This window comes from Narcine bancroftii, chromosome 2 (genome assembly GCF_036971445.1).
Source record: "Narcine bancroftii isolate sNarBan1 chromosome 2, sNarBan1.hap1, whole genome shotgun sequence".
Lineage (NCBI taxonomy): Eukaryota > Metazoa > Chordata > Chondrichthyes > Torpediniformes > Narcinidae > Narcine > Narcine bancroftii.
Window position 1 is genome coordinate 75,070,758 of NC_091470.1, and position 26,336 is coordinate 75,097,093.

A 26,336-nucleotide genomic window follows, 5' to 3' on the forward strand; every position below is an offset into this window, starting at 1 on the left:
GAAAGTAAGCATGCCAAATGTCTATCAGTCTGAGTTGCCACTTTGAGTGAACTCTGCACATGTAGATGTCGGTTTCTAGTGTGTCTTTATGGAGCATTCCTGGCTCAATTCCTACCACAAATAGTGGTCGTGCAAGTGTCCCACTAGACTTCTGCTTTCTTTCTCCCCAGAGGGCAGTGGCGTCGCTTTTGCTACTTTGTACAACAACAAGGCAATGCCCAATTTTTGTTTAGGGGATTATTACCTTTTGGTAGTTTTTTTTTGAGGGGGGGATTTTTTTAATTTTAAATTTTTAAAATTTTTTTTACTTTTTCCTTAGTTTTTAATTTGTGATTTTTTGTATTGGAGGGCCTATATATGTTGATTTGAGTTTTTATATAAAGATATTATTCGTATTTAGTAATAATAGTAGATATGTCAAAGCTGAAGTTTGCTCACTTTATAAGAATATTATTAATTTGAAGTGGACTGATCGAATTAAATATCTGGGTATAAATTTGAATGTTAATTATCACTCTTTATATAAATTAAATTATGCTCCATTAATGAAAAAAATTAAAACTGATTTGATTAAATGGAAAGATTTACCTATTAATTTAATGGGAAGGATAAATACAATTAAGATGAATATCTTTCCGAGTATACAATATTTGGTTCAATCCATTCCGTATGTACTTGATCATTTTTTTTTCGAGATTTAAATAAAATGGTTAGGGAGTTTTTAATGGAGGGGTAAATTTTCGAAAGTAGCTTTGAATAAATTAACTTGGAAATATGAGTTAGGGGGATTACGTTTACCACATTTTCAAAATTATTATGAGGCAGCCCAACTTAAATTTATTAGTTCATTGATGGGTTTGGTACGGCCTCCTAGTTGGGCTAAAATTGAGATGGCAAGTATTTCTGAATTTGAAATACATCAATTTTTGTTTAGGTGGAATATGAATTTGTTACAACAATATAATGTGCCTATATTAAAACATTTAATGAAGTTATGGATAAAGAAAAATAAAATGATAGGTTCTAGGGGTAAATTATTGGCTTTGACTCCATTGTATAATAAGCAACTTATTTCTTTTTTAATACATAATCAAAGTTTATTGCATTGGAGATTTAAAGGTGTGGAAAATTTGGGAGATTGTTCTAAAGAGGGTTAGTTTTTATCTTTTAATCAGATGAGGGAAGATTTTGGTATTGATAAGAATTCTTTATTTTTTATTACCAAATTCAATCTTTGGCAAAATGTATGTTTGGTAGAGATATGATTTTACCTAAAATGACTACATTTGAGACTTTTCTTATGAAGGTACCAGAGAAGGGTTATATTTCATCTATGTATCGAATATAACAGGATGGTATGGATAAAAAGGGTTGGGATAGATCTAAAATTAAATGGGAAGCGGATATTGGTTTTACTTTTTCTGAGGAGGATTGGTTAGATATTTGTTATCATAGTGTAACTAGATTGATAAATGCACATTATGCAATGATTATTTACAATTTTTTTTACATCAATTATATTTGACCTGAAAAATCTTTAAAAAATATGGTTTTAATTAATCAGATTTGTGTTTTAGATGTGGTGATACGGTTGGAACTTTTTTTCATGCTGTTTGGTCATGTATACATATACAATTTTTTTGGAAGAAAATTCAATTGTTTTTAGAATATATGTATAAGATTAAAATAGTTTTAGACCCAACAGTATTTTTATTGGGTAGTTTGCAACCTCTGAAAGGCTTGGGATTAGATAAATTTCAGCTTGCTTTTGTATATTTAGCTTTATCCATAGCGAAAAAATGTATTGCTAGTACGTGGAAAAATACAAATATGATTGATATTAATAGATGGCATAATGAGATGAAATATTGCTTAATAATGGAAAAATTACGTATGTTTCGCATGATAATTATAATTTTTTAATTAATAAGTTGTTATACTCAGAATATTTACATTTCAATTTATATTGATTAGATTTTAATATGTATATTTAACTTTTTTTTAATATTCTTTCTTTTTTTCTTTTTTTATGGCTCTTCTTTGGAGAGCTGGCTGAAGGGGGATCTTTTCTTTGTTATATATATTTAAAAAATGTTCATATTCATGTTTAATTGCTGTATATGTCATATATTATTTGTTTTTTGAACGAATAAATAAAGTTTTAATAAAAAACAAGGCAATGGTTCCAAAGCCAAAGTTAAGTATGCTTTGAGTAATCTGCGATCCTTCTGAGGCACCATCTGTGCTTTCTGAGGTCACACATGAGGCACAGGCAGCTGGGAGATCTTACAAGAACTAGTTGTGCAAAGTCAGCCTTGAAATTTGGATAATAGGGAGCAGGGTTTCATGAGGAAAGAGCAAAATAATTCTTACAAGGTGGATAAACAAGTGGACATTTCCTAACACTCTCCACCAGTGGTATTTTATTGCTGTGTCCTGTGACAATCTGGATGGTAAGGAGAAAAGTGGATGGACTAAGTTTTTGTTTTATCTTTATCAATTCCAATAATACAATGACAGTTCCTTGTGGTCAGTATAACAGGCACTGATTGGAACATTTAAAGAGTAGGCAACGTTTGCATCAGTTCCAAGCATCAAAACTTTTGGCCTATTTAGAGGATGAGCAACAGGTCCTGATAGTTAACCAAAAGTAAACCACCCACCTTTTGCTCTCAGCTCCCTTGTGGTTTTATTCTTCTATCAGTCACTGGGACTTTTGTTTTAAAAACATGAGAGATAATTGGACATTAACATCATGTTTTATCATTTTAGGTAATCTACACCTGTTTAGTTCCACTGTTTCCATCTCTCATTCACCTGTTCTTGCTTTTCTCTCAATTCCACCCCCCCCCCCCCACCCAGTGGTCTCTCACCCTCTATCTGTCTCCACCTCCCCCACCTTCTGTTAATACCCTATCACTTCTTATCTTTTTCCTGGCTTATTCCACCACCCCCTTAATATATTTGATATCTGCCCTCCCCCCATCCTACTTTAGAATCGCTATAAGATTCTAACTTGAATTGTTCATTGACCATTTCTATCCATGGATGCTACTTGGTCCATTGTTTGCTACCGATGATTCTGCAACTTCACCCATTTGCACTCGACCATCGCTCACCTCTTGTTTACCATTCAGTTCCTTCACTAACTCACCGATGATTCCAAGTCTGGAAATTTTTCATTTAGTCTCCTCCATGTCACTATTGTTCCCTTTTAGGCACTCCTTAAATTCCACCTTTTTGACTAATTCTTTGATCGCCTCAAGTGATCAAGCTTTAAACATCATCAATGTTAACAGTTATGAACTGCAAGGATGATGGCTTTAAACAGGCTGATGGCATGGGCAGATGTGTGGCAGATGAAGTTTAACATGAATGTTGGCTGGAAGAAAGAAGAACAATATTGAATGAAGGGTATTGCTTCACAAGGAATGCGGAACCAGGGGGACCCGAGGGTACAGGCATATGTGACTGAAAGTGGTAGTGTAGCTAGAGAAAGCAGCTAATAACTCAATCTTTTGAGGCATCAAGGAGGGGAAATCCTGTCAACCTTTTATAAAACACTAGTTTGGCTTAAACTGGACCACTGTGTTCAATTCTGATCTCCAATTTATTGCAATAAAGTGAAGGCATTAAAGGTCCTCCAGAGGAGATTTACAGGAATAGTTCCTGGGGTGAGGGGTTAAAGTTATAAGGATAGAGAGGCTGGGGCTGTATCTTCAGAGAACAACAGGCTGAAGGATGATTTCATACAGGGCTCTAGACAAAGTGGATTGTGGGAGACTGTTCCCTGCTGATAGAGGGGACAAAGATGATAGATCTTTTCCCACTGAGAGATCACAAAAGAAAAAGAAAGGGAATTAAGACTGAAACATTTTTTAAAAATGCAAAACGTGGTTGAGATCATAGTGTACTGCCAGCAGATATTATGGAGGAAGGTTCCACTGTGGTCTTCAAGAGGGAAATGAGCAAATATACGGTAAGAGTACAGAAAAATGCTGGAGATACTCAACAAATCATGCAGCTTTCTTAATGCAGCAAAGGTAAAGAAAGATAACCAAGGTTTCAGGCCTGAGCCCTTCATCAAGGCAGGAGATAAAAGCAGACAGGAACCTGAAAGAAATGGTGGGGGAAAGAGCAGCAGGTGGAAGGGGAGGAACACAGGGCCAGAGGCATGACTTGCTGAGTTGAACTAGAATGGACATGATGCGTCGAATGACCTTCTTCTGTGGTGGAACCATACTATGGATCTGTGAGGATCCTCTAGACCAGGGGTGTCAAACTCAAATTCATGGAGGGCCAAAATTAAAAACTTGGACTAAGTCGAGGGCCGAACTAAATATTTATTGAAAATTTTCAACAACATCTGCATTTTTTCTCTTCTTTCAACATATGTAATGTTAAACTTTTTCTTATTAAAATAAATGTTTAATAATAGTTTTGGATAAACTCTTTCCAGAAGCATTAACAAATGAGAAATAAAATATTCAATAAATAATATTTCTCTATAGAGGATTTGTCAAATGTTGCTAGTGTGCTGTCGAATAGTAAAATCTGAGGGCTATTGAGAATGTGGGAGAATAACATGATTCCTGAAACAATCAAATGGGTGACTGATTGTGGGCATGAACTCTAGCAGGGTTATTTGCCATGCCCTTTTTCCATTGGTACAGATATCCTTTGATTTACACACTTTTCAAGTTTTATGCCTAATGAGCTTGTATCCAGGTGCAGGACCTTTTTTAACCAGGAATATATTTATCACTGTGACATGAAACTATTGGAAGATCGTTTTATCCTGAGATTAAAGTTCATAATCCTTACTCAGGCCTGTGTGCGGGAGGGCAGGGTTTGCGGGCGATCGGGTTGGACAACAACAGTGCGGGGGCATCGGCTCTCGCTGCAGGGCGGCATCTCGGTGGATCAGCGGCCCTGTCACGCGGGTCGGCCTGCGGCAGGGAGGGGGAGTGGGCAATGGTCCTGGCGAGGTCAGGTCCGAGGCCTCCGGTTCCAGGCGCTGGGAAGCGGCCTTGGCTTCCCCTGACACTGGCCAGGCGCCAAAACCAGAGTCCACGGTGAGACCCTGCAACGTAAACAGAGGAGGTGGGGGCGATTAGCGGGCTGACGCCAATGCATTCTGGGATTTGTTGTATTACTGTGCATGCGCTATACTGGTACGGCGGCCAGCGGGCCACCTCTAATACATTTTTGAAATGATCTTGCGGGCCAAATATAATTAGGCCCACGGGCCAGAGTTTGACATGTGTGCCATATGCCATCGGAACTCTGTAATTAGTAAGGGATTGCTTAAGGTGGGATGTGAGTGGGAAGGAAAGGGTGAGAATCACTGCTCTAGACCCAACTGTTACTGAAATATTTTGCTTGAGAAAAATTGTCATTGGCCCATTTCCTTTAGCGTTCTGAAACCATGCACATGACGAGTCAATGAGGGATGATTAAAGCAGTGGTCTTCTAACTTTTTCTTCCCACCCACAGACCACCTTAAGCAATCCCTTACTAATCACAGAGCACCAATGGCACAGGGACGCGAGTGGAAAGAAAAGGTTGAGAACTGTTGTATTGTGGTAACTCCACATCTGATTAGGTTAATTGTTAGGCAAGTGGTCAGAGAAGGACCCCCCCCCCACCCCAAGAAAGGCTTAAATCACAGTAACAAAATAAGCTTCCGTCTCACTGCTCCCAATCTTACACACAGTCCTGATGTGGAATGTGGGGTCACAGCTCCACGTTCACCCGAGTTCAGGTGCTGTCTGTGTGGAGTTTGTACGCTCTCCCCTTGTCTTGGACCAACAGGTTGGTCGCCTGACGAAAGCACCCGAACCCCCCGTTGAAACGCCAGCATCCGGGGCGGTGGAGGAATTGGCTGAGAAGAGCGCGTTGCTCCCACCCCCCTCTCATGGTTGGAGAGGGATTAAACTGCGATCTCACGGCGCCGGGCTCGTCTCCAACAAAAGGAGCGGGAGGCAGGGTCCACCGCGCCTGGATTAGAGATCATGTCTTATGAAGCAAGGTTGATAGAGCCAGGCCTTTTCTCTTTGGAATGGCAAAGGATGAGTGGTGACTTAATAGAAGGATACAAGATTATGATATGCATATAGGATCACAGCCAACACCTTTTTCCCAGGCCAACATGGTGAGTTGAAGGTGATGGATGAAAGTTTAGGGGAGATAGCAGTGGCATTTTTTTGTTTTTACACAGTGAGTGGTGGGTGTCTGGACCACATTGGTGGGGTCTGTTAAAATAGGGACATTTAAAAGACTCTCTAAGATAGGTACATGGATGTGAGAAGAATAGAGGGGTTATGGACTGTGAGGTAGGGAAAGATTAGATAGTTGTGGTGTAGGTTTCCATACGTCAGCATGATATCATGGGCCAAAGGGCCTGTACTGTGCTGTTATGTTCTATGTTCTCTTACAGTACTTTTATAAACTATGCAAAGCCACCATCTTTTCCCACTGAGATCAATTTAAGAGTCTGATAATAACAGAAAGGAAAGGTCCTTGAATTTATCAATCATGCCTCTTAGAGGTTTTACTTAATAGAGGACTTTACATAGTCACTGCTTTCTAAGATATCAGCTATCCCACTCTGCATTAAATGCAGGTGAAAAGAGTACCAGAGCAAATTCCCACAAGCAGTAATGTCATCATGTTTTAATAATGTTGGCCACTAGATAAATATTAGCAGTATTTTGGGGACATCTCCTCTGGTCTTCTCGAAGGTCATGCTAAGGGATCTCTTACATCCATTTAAAAAGGAAAATGGGTCCACATAATAATGTCGATCCACGGGATACAGACTTCAATCTGAAAAGATTATGGGCTCATGTCTCTGAAGGGTTATTTAAAGCCACTACCTATTTTTAATTAAAAGCAAGAAGTTGTTATTACAAAAAGTTTTAATTTGACATTTATATTAGAAAAATCATGAGAAACCACAACCATTGAGTTCATTATTCCTACAATACATAGTAAAGAAAAGGTCCCCCTAGACCTTCTGTTTATATGCAATGGGCAGATCCAACTTAAGCTTTAATGAAGTGTTTCTCTTTGCACGCAAACTATTCCTAGCTGGCACACTGCCCATGTCCTGGCATGAGATTGGGTTTATTTATATCATCTCCTAACTGCTGGAACAGATAGCACAGACGCTCCCTACCTATCCCTAAAGCACAGGGAGGTACATGCACCTCCCGCCAACACACTAGTTCCTCAGAATGCCAAGCTGCAGCATTTAATTACACGTCAACAACCTCGGAAGTGATTGGAAATGTCTGATTCTTGACCAGAAAGCACACATTCCGGCAAACAGTCATGCAGATTGCAGAGTATACATTTGGAACCCTCTTTTAAATGAGAACAGATAAGGCTATTCTTGGACTAGCTGTTTGAAGAAAGCATCCATTTTAGTCTGGGTGAATAGTTCTCCAACACAGTCACATAACTTAAAACAGTGAACAAACAGACACTTCCCCCCCAACCCGATCCCGCCCCCATCTCCTCCATCTAGTCCCAGTGAGATTCCCCCTATTTTAATTCATCAGTCCCAATTCCTTCTATTTCTTTTCCCTCAGATACATTTAATTTTCACATACATTCACTTCAATAGTTATCTCCACAATGCAATCATCTTTTCTTGGTAATGAATGATGCTTCTCCAGAATCTTATATTGGATTTATTTGTGACTACCATACTTTTAATTGACCTCTGCTTTAAGATCAGACAGTTTAAGAGAGCAAATGGTTATCTCTTATTCACTGCAATATTCTAGAGAACTTGTTTTGGTCTCTCACTTCTGACGCATTTGCTTTTAGAGTTCTTTCTTGTAATGCGCAGTACTCTGAGTGTGTCCAGCTGAACCTCTCTGCTCTTTAATTCTAATTCCATGGAAATAAACCCATTATTCTGCTGATTTTTTTTTTCCGGCCTTGTGAACTTGCAAGACTAAATTTAATTTGATTTATTAAAACATATGTCTTGACCCCTTTGTTTTTCCACCCACTTCATTTTCCAAGCAGCATGGAGCTCTTTATTTCTCTTTTCAAAGTACACTGCCTCCCACTTATAGGGACTGAAATTCACTTGCCAACTGATCTCCAAATTTACCATAGTTTCACTCAGTTTGACCTCATCATAAGCTTTGGTAACTGTACTTCAATTCTTAAATGTTAATGTACACGATCATTTGCAGAATGATCACATCCCGCCTTTTGCCCGAAACAATGCCTTCCCATTGGAGCACTGAATATTTCTTGTTTAAAAAGCGGTCGTAAAATGTAGGCAAGAAACTGATACAGAACAGTTGACTGTGACATTGGTCTGGGTAGATGATGAGAATGTATAAGAGAAACAAATGCTGAGGTGGTGGAGGGGGGTGAGTGAAAGAGAGAGAGAGAGATTTCTGTGACTCTAACCCCATTGGTTCTCCTATAAAGCATTATGTCACATTTATCTCGATTGAACTCCATCACCATTTATCAGCTTATTTCACCAGCACATCAATATCAAGTTGTAGACTAGGATGACCTTCTGTGAACTTGGTGATCATCTATGTCCAAATCATTCATGTATATTAACAAACAGCAAAGGTCCCAGCATCGATCTCAGGAACATCGCTAGTCATAGGTATCCAATCACAAAGCAACCTTCTACCATTACCTTCTGTTTGCTATTGCCAAACTAATTTTGGATCCTAACCTTTCTGACTTGTTTCCCATGTAATACCTTGTCACAGGTCTTAATGGTGTCCATTTAAACACCATCTACTGTTTTGGCCTCATTCATTTTCAAAACAACCAATCAATTGTTCAGATAGAGTTTTACCTTCTCTGATGAGACTCAGTTATTCCAAATGATCATCAATTCTGTCCCTCTGTATCATCTCGAATAACTTTCCTGCTTCTGCTGTGAGACTCACAGGTCTATAATTACCTACCTGGCTTTTCCCTGCTGTCCTTCATGAAAAGAAGAGCATATTTTCTCTCCTCTAGTTAATATGCAACTCACTTGAGATCAATAATGATTTAAACCTACTGTGTTTCCACTGGAATTAATCCAGATTCAACACCTTGTCATTCAGTAACCATTCTCCCCCAATGCCTTCTACGGTACACTGCAGCTCCACTGATGTTGATCCAGCTTTGTGGTGCAGATGCGTTTAGTCATGTAGTATTTAATTGCTATTGGTATCTGAGGAAAGTTAACTGCTCCAATGGGGCTCAGTACTTTGGACAAAATGCAATGGGTTAACTATGGAAGGCCATGGTGAAACATTCATTTTGACCAAGACTCAAGGGACGGTGATACATGGGGAGGCAGAGTTACCTCCTAAACCAAGTTGTAAGAACTGCTTGTATTATCCCAACTCCCTGTTCTACCCCCACTTTTCAGTGTGTGACCTACCCTTTCCATATAAGAACTATGAAATTCATCGCCAATCCTTTGCAATTTCTGTCCAATTCGAACCTCCACTCTCTCCTCCGGTAGCAGATCCATTTGGAAACCACCTGCGTGATCGTTGCGCGGCACCTCAAAAACCTCTGCAAAATGGAGCAGGTACCCTGCATTACCTGGGAGGGAAGTAAAGCAAATGGTCATCTCAAAGTTCAAAGTTTATCTGACACAGCGTCAATTCCTCCGCTCACCCACTTTCTCCTTTTTTCAGAGAAAAATTGTGCAAGGGAAATACTGCTTTTCCAGCGGGTTTTACCAGCTGATAAAGAAGTGGCTTCAAGTGCCCTTTTTGTGATAACTGTCATGCACTCTTTGAGAATCTAAGTAAAATCAGCAGCAGTGGGCCAGCCACTTGACTCTCGAACCTGCTCCACCATTCACTAAAATCATGACTGCTTTTACCTCAGCACCACTTTCCTGCATTATCCCTTAATTCCCATAACATCAAAAATTGTTCAAAATCTTAAAATATTTTAAATAATCATTACAAATGTTCAAAAATAACATAATTTATAATTTAATCATAGTTCTAAAAATGTTTTATAATATCTAACATATCATAATATAAGCAATCATAAAGAATGGAAAAGGAGGATACTCAGACCCTTGAGTTTGTTTCCCCCGTTAAATTAGGTAATTAAATTAAATAAGTTAGGTTTAGATTTTTTTTTCAGAAATCATGGGTATGAAAGGTACTGCGATTTTTTTTGAGGAGTATCTTGACTTTTCAAATGAAGTGATTTTTATTTCAACATTTGTTATTTTGAATGAACCCAGCAACTTTACCCTGGAGGAGTCATCACAGCTGTGAATGTGGACACTAACGAAAATGGCAAACAGCAATGTGACTGCATGACCTTTACAATACCCCAAAAATACCCACCTTGGAAGTCTAGCTTTATTGCTCTGCGCTTCACTGATGGTATTAGTGTAGACGACATTGGTACTACAACACTTAGAAGCAATGTCCAATAAATACAAGAGCTCAGAAAGACCTTAAAATATAGGAGCAGAAATACCATCGAGTCTACTCTGCCATTTACATTGTGGTTGATGTATTTTTCTTCTCAAGGCAATTCTTCTGCCTTCTCCCCATAACTTAAGAGCATCGTGAATCAAGAACCTATCTACCTCCCAATGACTTGGCCTCCACAGCCATCTGTGGCAACAATTCCACAGATTCACCACCCTCTGGCTGAAGTAGTTTCTTCTCATCTCTGTTTTAAAGGGACTTTCTTTTATTCTGAGGCTGTGCCCTCTGGTTCTAAACCCTCCCACTTCCGGAAATATCTCCCAACCAACCCTTCAATATTCAGTAGGTTTCAATGAGGTTTCCCATCATCCTTCTGAACTTCAGCAAGTTGAGGCCCAGAGATGTCAAATGCTCCTCGTATACTAATCCTGTCATCCCTGGGATCATTCTTGTAAACCTCCTCTTGACCCTCTCCAGCACATCCTTCCTCAAATGTGGGGAATAAAACTACTCACAATACACCAAATGTGAGCTGACCAAAGCTGTGTGAAGCCATATACAACCTTGCTTTTACAGTGTATTTGAGTCCTCTTGAAATTAATGTGAAAATTTCATTCCCCTTCTTTACTACCATTTGAACCTGCAAGTTAACCTTTAGGAATTATGATTCCCAAGTCTCTTTGAACCTCTGACTTTGGATTCTCTCCACAGTTATAAAAAATTCTAAGCCTTTATTCCTTTTAAATTTAATTTAAAAAAAATTAAATTAGACATACAGCACTATAACAGGTCAATTTGGCCCCACGAATCCACGCCACCCATTTTACACCAAATTAACCTACACTGTGGTACATTTTTGAAGGGTGGGAGGAAACCGGAGCCCCTGAAGAAAATCCCACAGATACAGGGAGAATGAACAAACTTCTTACAGACAGCATGGGATTTGAACATAGGTCTGGCCCCAATTGCTGGCGCTGTAAAGGCGTTGTGCTAACCGCTAGGCCAACCATACTGCCCACCTTCTGCAAAAGTGCAAAATTATACACTTTCCTATGTTATATTCTATCTGCCATTTTTTTCCCATTCTCCCAACCATCCAAGTCCCTCTGCAGATTCCCCGATTCCTCAACACTAGCCCCCACCCCCCCCCCAACCTAATTTAGTATCATCCACAAACTTGGCCACAAAGCCATCAATTCCATCATCTAAAATCATTTATATATAACGTGAGAAGTAACTCAACACCGATCCCTGCAGAACATCACCAGTTATTGGCAGCCAGCCAGAAATGGCTCCCTTTATTCCCACTCTTGCCTTCCACCAGTCAGCCGATATTCTGTAATTCCATGGGCTCCTATCTTGTTTTCCAACCTCATGCTAAGCATTTTGTCAAAGGCCTTCTGAAATCCAAGTAAGCAACATCCACTGACTCTCTTTTGACTTGCTTTTTCAAAGAACTCTAATATATTTGTCAGGCAAGATCTCCCTGAAGAAAGCCATGCTGATTATTTTATGCTGTGTTTTCATGTACTCAGAAACCTTTTCCTTAATAACGGAACTCTAAAATCTTACCAATTACTGAAGTTGGTAACTGGCCCATAATTTCCTGTCTTTTGTCTCTCTCCCTCTCTACATTTGCGATTTTCAAGTTGTCTGCAAGCATTCCTAACTCTAGAGATTCTTCAAAGATCACTACTAATAGATCCACACTCTCTTCCGCTGCCCCTTTCAGAATTAGAGGTGTGGTTTGTTCAGTCCAGGTGTTTTATCCACCTTCAGGTCCCTTCTCATTCACTTCTGCCTTCTGACCCTTTCAAATTTCTGGCATATTGCTGGTGGCTTCCACGGTGAAGACTGATGCAAAATATTAATTCAGTTAATCCACCACTTCTTTTGTTTTCCAGCAATCCGATGTCCATTCTTGCCTCTCTTTTACTCTTTATATAAATCTGAAACAAAACTTTACGCTATCCTCATTTATTTGTTGGCGAGTTTACTTTTAGATTTCATCTTTTCTCCCTTTATTTCTTTTTAGTTGCCTTCTGTTGGTTTACAAAATCTATAGTCTCCTGCTAATTTTTGAAATGTTGTATTCCCTCTTTTTTTCTTTAATGTTGTCTTGATGGAAATGCAGAGAGATCACATTAATGATTAGCTTATGGTTCAAAGGGATCAACGAAAGGATACACAGAAAGCTGGTGTCTATCAAACAAGATATATAATTCAATGGTGAGGAAATGCAGTTCAACAGAGCACTGCTTGGATTCTATTGGAATGCTGTGCTGAGTAAACTCCCAGTGACAAACAAGTGCTGGGAATGAACAAGAAAGGGTTCATCAAAACAGTGCACGTGATATTTATGATGACAGACTGGGGCAATCACTGTGAAGGTTAAAAGGAGGGAAGAAGGTTAAAATACACTACATGATGCAGGAATAACTCCTTCTCCATGCCCTTGGGTTCTGAGGAGCACATGGGCCAATGGCAGAAGAAACAGGAGGCGGGAGGAAAGGAATGCGGTGGGGGTGGGGGGGGGGGCGGATGAAATCATGGCATGGTAAGGAGGGAGTAAGAAACTGAAGCGTGAAGATTCTTGTAAGTAAACAGGAATTTGCGGACAGTTTCCAGATAGGAATAGATGTGGGTGAGGAGATTATAAGTTGAGGGAAAACCTGCATGGTCATCCCAGGTAGCCAGCTTCAGCATGCAATTAGGCTTGTTTTATGTCTCAACCAGTTCCAGATCTTTTTCCTGACAATCTCAATCCTCCTTGGCCAAATGTATCTATCTATCATCCAGAAGAGAAGGCTGGTTTTGGATTGGTCCAATAAGATATAAACAATCCAACAACCAGAGTGTGGAAAAGAAGATAAAGACTCTACCTTCTAAGGCATTCATCCCTCTCCCCACACTCATCCTCTGCTTTGGGCTTCTGAAGTATCCCATCTCAGTTTCAACCTCACCTTGGCTCTCTCATTGATCTGACTCCAGCAACACCACATTTAGTGTGTGAGGAGGAAATCTTGTAATTGACTTGGCCTCTTACCAGCAAGGTCTAACACTCACTTTAAGGAGCTCCACAACTGATCTGCTCCAAATTCAAATTGATCACCATGTGTGTTCATATGATGGGCGTGGGGTGCAGGTAACAAAAAACAAACTGCTGCAAGAACTCATTGGGCAAGCAAAGGGGTAATTGACGTTTCAGGTCAGGATGCTACATCAGGACTGGTGCAGCACCTTGACCCGAAACAATGGCTATCCCTTTGCCTCCACAGATACTGGTTGACCCATAGTTCTTTGAGATTTGCTCCATATTCCAGAATCTGCAGTGCCTTGTGACTTCTGTGTAGGGGAGTTGGGCTTTGTACCTGCGAGGAACTTGCAAGCAAATCCGAGATTCAAATCTATCTGTGGTAACAAAAGATGTTACATTTACAGAATATGAAAGACAGGAGATCATCACTGACTGTAAATTCAACTGGTCCGCCACATATTCATTCAGGTCACAAGAGATTAAAAGATGGACTACATTACCTTCCTTCCAATGGATTTGAAAAGTCCTATTTGAGAAGACACAGTTTGATCACACTACTCTGTTGCATAGACATTAATCATAAAGCATGCAAATGCACCATGAAAAGTACATGAAATGGCAAATAAAATTGATTACCATAGAACAGTCTTTGTGGCTCACTGCCCACTCCACTGGGTAACATAGGACTAGCTGACTGCAGATGGTGCGGTGGGGGGCTGGAGCTGGAGGTTTGTGTGCCTCTGTCACACTGTTCCCCATGGTTAAACGACGATCCGTAGGAGTGTGCTTGGGGGAACAGCCGGGATCGGGCTGGGTTCCAAGTGGGCGGGCAGCTGCCACTGGCATCACTGTACCCACTGTCAGGGGCTTTCAAGTCATGGTCAAACACTTCATCATCGGTGTCAAGTTCCTCAGGCTCACACAGATCCATGTCATTCAAGCCTGGTTTTAAAGTTTGTACTTTGGGGAAGTTCGCCCAGAAACAGAATCTGTGGATGGTTCCTAAGATTAGAACAAAAAGACTCATAAAAGTAACAGGATAAACACACCATGTACCAGTGCACTGTTTGGTGATTTTAGGTTTCCATTGGGGGCATCTGCTCGGTGAGCCTGCCCAGGTTAGTAATCCTTTGGTAGGCTCATCGAAATCAATGAGAAGAAATAAGAACTCCACAGAATAGAAATAGACATCAAGTTTCAAGTTCAACTTCATTGTTACATATACCGAGATTTAGCAAGAACATTCATTTTGCGAGGAGGCCAGCTGGTCAACTCATACATAGCACAGCAGTAAAAATATATTGGAGCTACAGAGTTACAAAGAGATCAATTAGAACAGAGAAAAAAGAACATTTACTTTTAAAAAAATTTTGATTTAATTCAGTTGGTTTCAATGCATTTAATTTTTTTTGTATATGTACATTTTTCAAATTTTAGATTGAAAATGTTTTATTAGTTCCAACATTTTTGTCTTTCTTATGTCCCTTTGAACATTGCAAACATTTGCAATTATTCTACTTTGGTATAGCGAGAAAAGGCTGGAAGCGGGGTCTCACTGGCTGTCAAAGCCATTTAACTCACAATTGCCTCATTGATCAGCGCTGGGCCACCATCTTGGAGAAAGCCTGGGTTTGGTTTATTGTGGTCCAAGAGAGACTCGCCTAAGAAACAGCAGAGGACCATCACAACAAAGCTGCAAACAAATTGACAGTGTGGAGGCTGGGATTAGGGTTCAGGGAATGAAGCAGCCAATTTACATGGGCTTACAACTCCCAGATGCTCCAAGGCACTGCTGAACCAATGACATAGGATCACAGAACCATGCAGCATTGAAGCAGGATATTCCACAAGAAAGTCTGCAGATGCTGTGATGGTGGTGCAATACAGAAATGTGCTGGAGAAACTCAGCAGGTCATGCAGAGTCCATAGGAAGCAAACGTTTATAACCAATGTTTCAGGCCTGAGCCCTTCAACAAGGAAGCAGGCAGGCAGGTTTTCCAATTGTAATGGGGAAATCTAATGGAGGTGGGGACAATCAGATCCTCAGTTTCACATGCAGCTCTCCCTTGATGTTACACGAGAAAATGCCAGCTTAGAACAAGGACTGAAGTCTGCAGGATGTTCAGTGCATAGCCTTCTGCCATGAAGTGAGGATAGCTCAGTATCAGATAAATGTTTTCGCTTAAGAAGGAAACGGGAACAACAGTACATGTAATTTGGGCATGGGAGAAAGTGGAAAAGTTTTGGGAAGATCTAAATCAGGTATTAAATAAAATCACAAAAAGCAACAAACCAAAAAATCCAGAGATCTTTCTTCTAAGTAATATAAGAAGTAAAGAACTAGACCTCAAACTGGATGAAGCACAAAAATGATTTATTATGATAGTCTTAGCTATAGCAAAAAAAATGTATAATGTCAACCTGGAAATCAGAAGAGAGCCTGAGAGTACAGCAATGGTACATAGAAATGAATAAATGTATTTCAATGGAAAAAATAACATATAATTTAAAAAATAAAGTCACATTATTCGAACAAATTTGGGAACCGTACATGGAACACAACAGAGAGAGCTTGCCTTGGACCTCCAACCCCTAAAATGATAGAATGAGAAGAAGTCTAAATGATCTGACCCAGTGTGTAACAGTAGATGAAACAATTTTCTTGTTTATTTTCATTGTGTGATGACATTGTTTAATGGGTTTATTGTATTGTATATGTTGAACGTTTAGTGGGTGGGGAGGGGGGTGGGAAGGAGGGAGGGAAGGGAGGGGGAAAAGGGGAGAAAATGACACTGTGTATATTCAAGAGGGAAATGTTTGTGTGTATTTTGGTTAATATGGTTCATAGTGTGAAAAATAAAAAACTTTTTCAAAAAAAGTGAGGATAGCTAACATCAGTAACAGAGTTAATGTCAGCCAGCAACATCCAGATGGATGAAAGGGTGCTCAAAAATAGTTTGTAGAGAAAACAGTAAAGGTGCCTTTATTCTACTCCAGATGATGCTAAATACAACCCTGAAAGAGGCGAGACTTCGATTAGATACCGACAATCCATTGTAAATAGCATTAGTCAATTTACACCAGAATCCTTGTTTTACTTAGTAAGTGTAACCTTGTTTACAGAAGCACAGGTGGTGCAGATGGAGAGGGAGAGCGAGACAGTGGGAAAGAGAAAGACAAACTCACAGAGAGAGCTGCAGAAGCAGAGGGCCATGAATATGGCATAGAGACATTGAAAGAGGCAATTTCAGGAACAGGGTTAATAAAAGGAAAACAGCTCAAGTGGATAGTTTGTTTTCCCCCAGAGAAGTATGCCCAAAATTCTTCACAGATCTGGAGACAGAGAATTCTGGAAATACCCAACTGGTCAGTCAGAATCTGTGGAGAGAGTAAACTGAGTTAACGATACAGGTTGAATGGAAAAGGTCAGAGGCAAAGAAAACATTTGAGAGGTAGAGGCAGGTGGAAGGATGGTGTTCTCTCCGTCCCTCTTGCCTATCTTTGCAACTTAAAATCTGCAGTGTTCTCAGTTTTGTTGACAGGTCATTGACCTGTAACGGTAGCAAGCAAAGAATTGGTAGAGGAGCTTAGCAAGTTAGGCAGCATCCATGGATAGAAATTGGCAGTTAATGTTTCAGGTGTTGACTGAAGATTTCTACCCATGGATGCTGTCTGACTTGTTGAGTTCCTCCATAAATTTTTTTGTTTGCTCAAGATTCCAGCATTTGCAGCTTTTCTGTTTGTCAACCTGTAACATTCAACACCATTTTTTTTCCTCTCACCACAGCTGCTGCCTGACCTGGTGTGTACTTTTTTTACTTTAGATTTTCAGCAAAAATAATATTTTGATTCGCAGAATTCCACTAATTTTTCTCTCTCACTTTCTGAATTAATACATCTCCCTCTCAAGAGAGGGAGATGAGCTTCAATTGCTTTGATTACTGAGCCTTCACTACCTTCTCTCAGCTAGCACCATCACCAGTTGTGCTATTCATTCTCTTTGGGTCTCCAGCCCACACAGACATTCATTTGTTCTTTACACTTTTCTCCCTTCTGACCATCTTAAATCAGGTTTGATTGCAACATTCCCCTGCTCTGATAAAAGGCCACTGAACTGAAACATTAACTCCATTTCTTTCTCCTGCTGCCTGCCTTGTTGAGTATTCCAACATGTGACTTTAAAAAAAAAACAAAGGTTCCCAGCATCCACACTTTTTTGCTTATATAAGAAACAAGAAGGAGCAGGAGAAGTCATTCAGCTCCTTGAGCTTATTCCACCATTCAACAAGACCATGGCTGTTTATTTACCTCAAACACCATTTTCCTGCCTCATTTCCATTCCTTTTGATTACCTTACTTATCCAGAAATCTGACCTTCTGGGTTTTGAATCCAAACAATGACTGAGGCACCACAGAAACAAAGATTCGCCACTCTCTGTCAAGGAATTTCTCCTCCGCATTTGACCCCTAAATGGCCTGCCTCTTAATGTGAAACTGTGATCCTTAGTTCCACACTTCTTAGCCTCAGAGAATCATCTGCCCTGGATCTACTGTCAAGTCTGATCATTGTTGTATATTTCAAGGAGGTCACCTCTCATCTTCCTTATCACTACAGAATGGATCTCTAATCTATACAATTTCTCCTCATATGACAAAGCTGCTATCATAGGAAAGTCCTTGCTGTACTTTTTCTATTGAAAGCAGATCCTATTTTAGGTAAGAACAAAATCAAACACCGAATGATCCAGGTGCATTATCAACTGTATCACCTACATAACTCTTGTAAGGGACTTAGTTCTTGCACTCAAATCATCCTGCAGTAAACGGTGAATATGGTGTTTGCCTTTCCACTTGTCTTCCTACATCTGCAGTGACTTGTCTGCAGGGACAGGACACCTACACACCTTTGAATATCTACATTTCCAAATCTCTCAAAAACAACTAAGAATATAAAATCATGGAGGGGCAGGGAGAACATGAACGCATATGGTCTTTTTCCCCAGATTTAAAAATTTTTTTTTTCAGTTTTTAATTTAGACATACAGCACGGTAACAGGTCATTTCAGCCCACGAGTCCATGCTTCCAAATTTACATCCCATTAATATACACCCCTGGTACATTTTTGAATGATGGGAGGAAACCGGAGCACCCGGAGAAAACCCACGCAGACACGTAGAGAACGTATAAACTCCTTACAGGCAGCGTGGAACTCGAACCCTGGTCCGGTCCTAATAGCTAGCACTAATCAGTTCACCAACTGTTTAATGACTCAAACTAGAGGATATAGATTTAAGGTAAGGGGTTTCAGAGGGACCTGAGGGAAACTTCTCTCGGGGGGGGGGGGGGTGGGGGGGCAATATCTGGTATGAGCTGCCAGAGGAAGCTATAGAAGCAGGTATTATTATAATGTTCAAAAGACTTTTGGACAGGCATGTGGACAGAAAAGGTTTAGAAGGATATGGGACAAATGCACGGAAATGGGACCTGCCCAGAGTGCCAACCTGGTCAGCATGGATGCATTGGGCTGAAGGGCCTGTTGCATGCTATTTGACTATTTCTTTTTACCTTGCTTTCTTGGCATCCTACTTCACCTGTTATAATTGCTGCTCATGCACTCAACTTGTCCATACCATCTTCAAGCTTCTTTTCACTCGGATCATGATACATCCTTATATTACAGGTTATTAACAAACTTGAAAATATTACATTTGGTCATCTCAACTGAATCATTGATATACATTGTGAATAGTTAGAGCTGAAGCATTGATCCATGTGCTTTTTTTTTCCCTATTTGATTATCCAATGCTCAATCCTTGCAAAGGTATCACCTGCAGTTGCATGGATTTGAAACTTACTAACTGCCAGCGTTGAAAGCTTTCTACTGATCTAAATACACAACATCCACTGCTTCCCCCCTCACTTTTCTCCCCCCTCACTTTTTCCATTAGATGCATCTCTTAAATTTCCAAATGATTCGACAAATGCCATTTCCATTTCATAAATCCACATCAACTCTGCCCAACTGTACATTTTCTAAAAGACTTGTTGTCCCATACTTCACTATAGATTGCAGCACTGTCTTTCATACAGGGTTGGGAGTTCCCTGTTTACTCTCTCCCTCCTTTCTTGAATTGAGAGTATTTTCTACCCTCCTGTCTTCAGAAACTATTCAAGAAACTGGGAAGTTAACAATGATGGTGAACACCCGGAAAAACATAAGAAAATAGGAAAGATGTGTGAGTCTGAGTATGCTGGAATATGGAGCAAAAGTCCAATCTGCTGGAGTAACTCAGTAGGTCAAGTAGCGTCAGGAGGAGAATTGTCAAAGTTTTGGGTTAGTTCCATGTGATGTGTTGCAGTGTGAACGAACAAGCTCAAACTACAATTGGCTTAAAACGCACACACAGTTTAGTATCCCTTCTGGCTCCTTGTGCTCTATTGCTTACACAAGGGCTGGAGTGAGCCTTTATATGGGGATTGGCAGGGAGTAGATTGAACCAGCCTCCCAGGTTACCTCCCTGCAGGTACAGTGGGTTGCCCCCTGCAGTAAGCAGGTAGGAATGCAGACAGACACAGTCACCACAGTCCATTTATGAAGAAAACAGAAGCAGGGGTCGGTAACTCAGTCCCAAAAGTCTGTTCTAAATGATCATGGCTGATCTACCCCAGACCTCCTATCCGGTTTTGTGCCATTTCGTCGGAGTCCTCAATTCACTGATCTATCAAAAATGATAGCAGTCTCCTTAAACACCAACAATGAACCATCATACACAATGAACCAGGGTAGACAATTCCAGAGATTCAGTCCCTGCAAGTATAGATGAAATTGCTACACACCTCAATTATAAATGACCACCCCCTAATCTTGGAACCATTGCTACAATTCCCATTTCAAAGCAGTGGGATATGGTTTTTGAACAAACTACACAGAGTGAAATCAGACAAACGTGGGCAGCTACACAAACAGATACATGTTCACAGAGAAATAAAATGCCCAATATACTCAGCAGGTCAGGTATTTGTGGAAAGAGAACCAGAAGTAATGTTTCAGTTGATGATCTTTCAAAGGGAAAAGTGCATTTTGAATTACAGAGAAGAGGAGAAACAGCACAGAATGTCTACAGTAAGGTGACGATCAAAGGAATCAGATGACACAAATTATGTTGGTGCCTTCTGGTCAAGGGTGGTGAAAGTTAGGTAATCACAACTTGTTCTTTCGGGAGGTGGTGTAAATAGAGGGAAATGAATGAGAACAGGGGAGAGAATAAATGCAGCCGTGGAACTAAGTGATGCAAAATGCAGCAGACATCTGAAATGAAAGAGAAAGTTGGAAACAGCAGATCAAGTCACATCTGTGGAAAGAGGAAAAGTGAGTTAATGTTATAATCGGATAACTTTATATCAGATATGACTAATTCTGGCACAAATAGTAATGGCTGGTTTTCTGAAATTGTTGAAATATTTACTCCCAAGGACCGCCATGTGGCAAAACAGTAGATGAAGTGTTCTACCTCCAACTTATTCTGCTTCTCCTCCAGGAATACAAGTCTGCAATGTTCATTTATTGACCTGAACAAGCAGCCATTTTTCTCTCTCCAGAGATGATGCCTGACAAGTTTTATTTTAGATCTATAGTGCCTGCAGTATTTTTGGCAGGGGAATAGATATAGAGATAGACTCACTAAGGAAGACAGACTGGCAATGAAACAGAACGAGAAATGGAGGCACACAAGAATCAATGGAGAGAGGAGAAAAGAGCCGCATAAGCAAAAACACAGATTTCAGATTTATTGTCAGAGTACATCACATGCAACCCTGAGATTCTTTTTCCTGCAGGCGAGGCAGAATTACCAATTATTGGTAGTGCAAAAAAAAAACTACACTGTGGTGGCTTGCCCACGCAACAGGCAAACCGACTCACGGAGACTCGGGCAAGTCCGTGGCAGATCTGACTGTGAGAGCTCTAGGTGCGGGGCAAGCCCACAGCCTGGTGGCTGACATCATAAAGATCCAAGGAGTCAAAAACATCACCAGTTTCTGAGGGATTTAAGTGCGTGTGAGAGTTCTATTAAAGTCAGTTGGTTCAACTCACTTTCGACTCTCCATGATCTTTCGCTTGTTGAGTGCCTAGTGCAACTACCCTGATGACCTCAATGGTCTAAGTGGCATTTAGATCCAACAATGACCAACCCAAGCATGAAGAATGCAGTTTCACAGAAACTCCCGACTTTCTGGACCTTGCAGCCACAGGTCAGGTTTGAACAGGCTGAAGCCTAATTCCAGGTCAGGCAAATCGTCTGGGATGCCACAAAGTACTACTATGTGGTCGGTTCATTCAACCAGGAAATAGCAGGCCGCATCATCGACTTCCTACACCAGCCACCTTGTGCTCTATTGATAGGTTGTTGATAGGTATGAAACAATCGAGGCGCTCATGATCCGTACTTTTGGCCTCTCTCACCGTGAGCGCGCAGCACAGTTACTCCACATGGACAGTCTAGGCGACCACACGTTATCAGTTTAATTAATGAGGTTCTGGTCCTAGCATTCAGCCATGAGCCATGTTTACTGTTTGAACAAGTCTTTCTTGAGCAGATGCCAGAAGATATCCACCTCCTCATCGCTGTTGATGATTTCAATGACCCACGCAAAGTAGTGCCCATGCAGATATCCTGTGGCATATCAAGCAGCATGGTGGGGCCTCCATCGACCAAGTTGCTGCATCACACCCTAAGGCCCAGGCCTTCCCAACACCACCAATGAAGCTGGTGAGGCCTGCAGCAGGGAGCGACCCCAATTCAGACTGTTGGTGTTTTTACCACCAAAAGTGAGGTTCAGGAGCCCACCATTGCTGCCCACCCTGTCCTTTTCCAGGAAACACTGGGGTCATCCATCACTAATGGCTACTGCAGCTGGCTTCCGTGATAGCCTCCTTTACTTATGCGACCGACATTTCGGGCGAAAGTTCCTCATAGGCACAGGGGTGGAGGTTAGCGTCTTTACCACCCCCTCAAGCCACAACACCCGCGCTGTGAAGTCAGTACCAGTGCTTTCCGCTGTCAACAACAGCACTATTTGCAGATATGGCACACGAACCATCCCACTACAGTTTGGTTCCAGGCATTTCACCCGGTCGTTTATACTGGCAGCAGTGTCACAGCCTTTATTGGGTGCAAATTTCTTTCTGGTGTAATTCCTCCTAGTGGACCTCAAAGTACAGCACCTAGTGAATGCCAAGACCTTCCACTTGGGGAAGCCAAGTTACTGGCCCCACACCTGGACTCTAGGACTTTGTCAGGCAATGAATTTGCCAGAGTACCTGACAATTATTATGCTGCAATTCTCCACAGAAGCCCCTAAGCATGGTGTACAACGCCACATTTCCACTCAAGGACCACCGCTACATGCCCAGGTACACAGGTTCCTGCCCAGGTACACAGGTTCCTGCCCACCAAACTCCACCTCGCCAAGGAAGGGTTCAGGAAAATTGAGGAGATGGGGATCATCTCATGCTCAAACAGTCTGTGGGCCTCTCCAAGTTGGCTGAAGGATGGAGGCCATGCAGTGACTATAGAAGGCTCAATGATGCCACCATGGCTGACTGCTACCCAGTGCCCCACATTTAGGACCTTATGGCTAATTTTCATGGGGAATGCACCTTTTGCAAGGTCGACCTGGTCTGTGGGAATCACCAGATTCCCGTCCACCTCACAATGTCCCCAAGACGGACTTCGTTCGCACCAAAAGAATTTGACGTACCTGCACCAACTCTGCCATGGCCTGAGTGAATATGGTCTGGCCATCACCCCGCAAAGTGCCAGTTCGGGCTGTTGGGCATTGATTTCCTTTGGCACCGCATCCACCGACATGGAACGGTTCCCTTGCCAGCAAATGTTGAAGCCATAAGTCAGTTTTCCAGGCCCAATTCAGTCAAGGGCCTACAGGAGTTCATGGGCATAATCAACTTTTACCACCGATTCCTACCATCAGCGGCCTGAATCATATTGGGCCTGAAGTCTGGCTAGGCCAATGAAATCACCAGGGATATGGAGTCAGTAGTGGCTTTCGAACAGGCCAAGGATGCCCTTGCAAATGCCACCCTCCTGGTACATCCGCAGGTGGATGTGCCCACAGGCCTCACAGTTGACGCTTCCAACTCATCAGTCAACAGCATGCTGGAACAATGAATTGAGGGTCAGTGGAAACCACTTGTGTTCTTCAGCTGGCACCTACCACCCTGGAGCTGAAATACAGTGCCTTCGACAGGGAGCTACTAGCCCTCTATCTTGCCATCCGGCACTTTCAGTATTTCTTGGAGGGGCAGGAGTTCACAGTCTTCACAGACCACAAACCTCCTCACCTTCACATTCACCAAAGTGTCAGATCCATGTTTGGCACGGCAGTAATGCCACAGGTCATACATCTCAGAGTATACCACCACCGTCAAACACATCTCCAGGAAAAATAACATCGTGGCCAATGCACTGTCTTGCACCTCCATCCACTCAGTGTACTCCCTGTCCCCAGGGTTGGACTACGTGGTGCTCACTGAGGCACAGCAGCTAAATGAAGAATTGCTGCCTACCACACCACAATCTTGGGCCTGTCACTTGAAGACATCCCCATTGGCCCAATAGGCTGCAAGCTCCTCTGTGGAGTGTCCACCAGCCAACCCCGGCCCATCGTTCCAGCAGGTTGGAGGCGTTGCGTTCTCAACACACTACATGGTTTGGCCCATCTGTCCATTCAGGCAAACATCCAACTGGTAGTGGATAGACTTGCTTGGCACGGCCTAAGCAAGCAGGTCAGGCACTGGGCCAGGATATGCAAACACTGCCAGACCTCCAAAGTCTAAAGGCACATGAAAGCCCCACTTCAATCCTTCCAGCCGACACACAAGAGGTTTGAGCATGTCCATGTAGAGATCGTCAGTCTGCTGTTGGTATCCTGGGGAAAGGTACCTGTTCACCATGTCAACAGGTTCACCAGGTGGCCAAAAGCTCGCTGACACATCCGCTGAGTCCTGCGCCAGAGCCCTCATTGAAAGCTGGGTTGCACGTTTTAGTCTGCCTGTCAACATCACCTCAGACAGGGGATTGCAGTTCACGTCCAAACTATGACTGGTGCTGTCACAGCTACTTGGGACCCAGTTGCACCACATCATGGCTTACCATCCACAGACCAACAGCCTGGTAGAGCATTTCCACCGGCACCTGAAGTCAGCCCTGATGGCATGCCCAGATTGAGCGGACGATCTTCCATGGGTGCTTTTTGGCATCCGCATGGCACCCAAAGATTTAGCCACATGTTCGGCAGAGTTGGTATATTGCACCCTACTGACGTTTCCAGGCAAGTTTGTGTCAGCCGCCCAACACCTTTCTTTGTCCCCAAGGACCTCCAGGACTGTGACTACGTCTTCGTTCGCAGGAGCATGCACGGGACTCCACTCCAACAGTTGTATGAGGGCCCGTACAAGGTGGTGCACTAGAAATGAACCACGTGCATCTTTGACATGAGCAGCCATGAGACGACCTTCACCATTGACCATCTTAAGTTGGTGCACCTAGACCTGGAACACCCTGTGACTGTGCCACTTCCATACTGACGAAGATGGCCACCAAAACGGACTAAAGAGGTGTTGGCTGTGGACTCCACACTTCCTAATGCTGGTTCTGGGGTGGAGGGTTTATGTGGCTGCTCACCCACGCAGCAGGCAAATCAGCTCACGGAATCACAGGCAAGTCCACAGCAGATCTGACTGTGAGAGCTCTGGGTGCGGAGCAAGCCCACAGCCTGGCGACTGACATCATAAACGTCCCAGGAGTCGCATCATTGGGTTCCGAGGGATTTAAGCGTGTGCGTGAGTTCTATTAAAGTCAGTTGGTTAAATTCACTTTTGACTCTGCGAGGTTCTTTTGCTCGCTGTGTGCCTAGTGCAACTACAACACAATGAACACACAAACAAATATAAACAACTGACAGTGCAATACAGAGGCGTGAAAAAAACTAAAATGCAAAGGTAAAAGCCACTAAATGGGTCCCTGATTGTGTTTGTTGTTGTGGAACCTGATGGTGGAGGGGTAGCAACTGTTCCTGAACCTGGTGGTGCGAGTCGTGCACAGAGAAATGTCAGTACAGAAAGTGTGCAATTAAAACAATGAATGAGAAAGAACTGACTAAGATGTGGGAACAGACAAGAGAACACATTGTGCAGCACAAAGAAACAGATGCAGAGGGATGGAAAAAACCCCCACAGAAACAGGTACAACATGAAACAGTGACAGGAGTACAAACACATGGAGACAAACAGGCAGAGAATGAAGTGAATAATGGATGCACAGAAGCAGAGAACCTATCAACCACACAACTAAAATACAGACAGCAGCTGAGAAAATTATCATCAGATTAGAGGCATACAGAGATGGAGGGAATTTTATTTTATTTTTTAAAAACATAGCTATGCAGCACAGTAACAGGCCATTTCGGCCCATGAGCCCGTGCCACCCAATTACACCCAATTGAATGACCATCCTGCTTGATTTTGAAGGGTGGGAGGAAACTGGAGCCACCAGGGAAAACCCACGCAGACATGGGGAGAATGTACAGACAGCGCAGGATTCGAACCCTCGGTGCTGTAAAGGTGCTGCACAAACCACACCTAGAAACACACAAAGAAATACAGAGAGAACGGTACAGAAGGAGACATAGAGGGTGCTGAAATAGAACTTTTCTGTTTTTTTCCAAAAATAGTATTTATTCATAATAAATTATTTACAAAGGAAATCCATTCAGAGTCTGCTCCCACCCTCACTTTAATCTCCATACATTCCCATCACTGTGCACTGTTTCA

General features: G+C 42.0%; 1 protein-coding gene across 7 annotated transcripts in view; it reads right to left on the minus strand.

The window, feature by feature from the left end:
* The window catches only part of LOC138753754 (bcl-2-modifying factor-like), a 149,640-nt gene that overhangs the window by 98,371 nt on the left and 24,933 nt on the right, over nt 1-26,336 (minus strand). For 6 of the 7 annotated variants that reach the window (XM_069917124.1, XM_069917119.1, XM_069917118.1 and 3 more), the window contains 2 exons: nt 14,122-14,487; nt 9,425-9,591 (listed from right to left, as the gene is read on the minus strand). In XM_069917124.1, coding sequence (XP_069773225.1) covers nt 9,425-9,591; nt 14,122-14,416 — 462 coding nt within the window. In that variant the 5' untranslated portion in view covers nt 14,417-14,487. Of the gene's footprint in view, nt 1-9,424; nt 9,592-14,121; nt 14,488-15,066; nt 15,147-26,336 lie in introns of all 7 variants that reach the window. The other variant, XM_069917120.1, reaches the window with a different exon arrangement.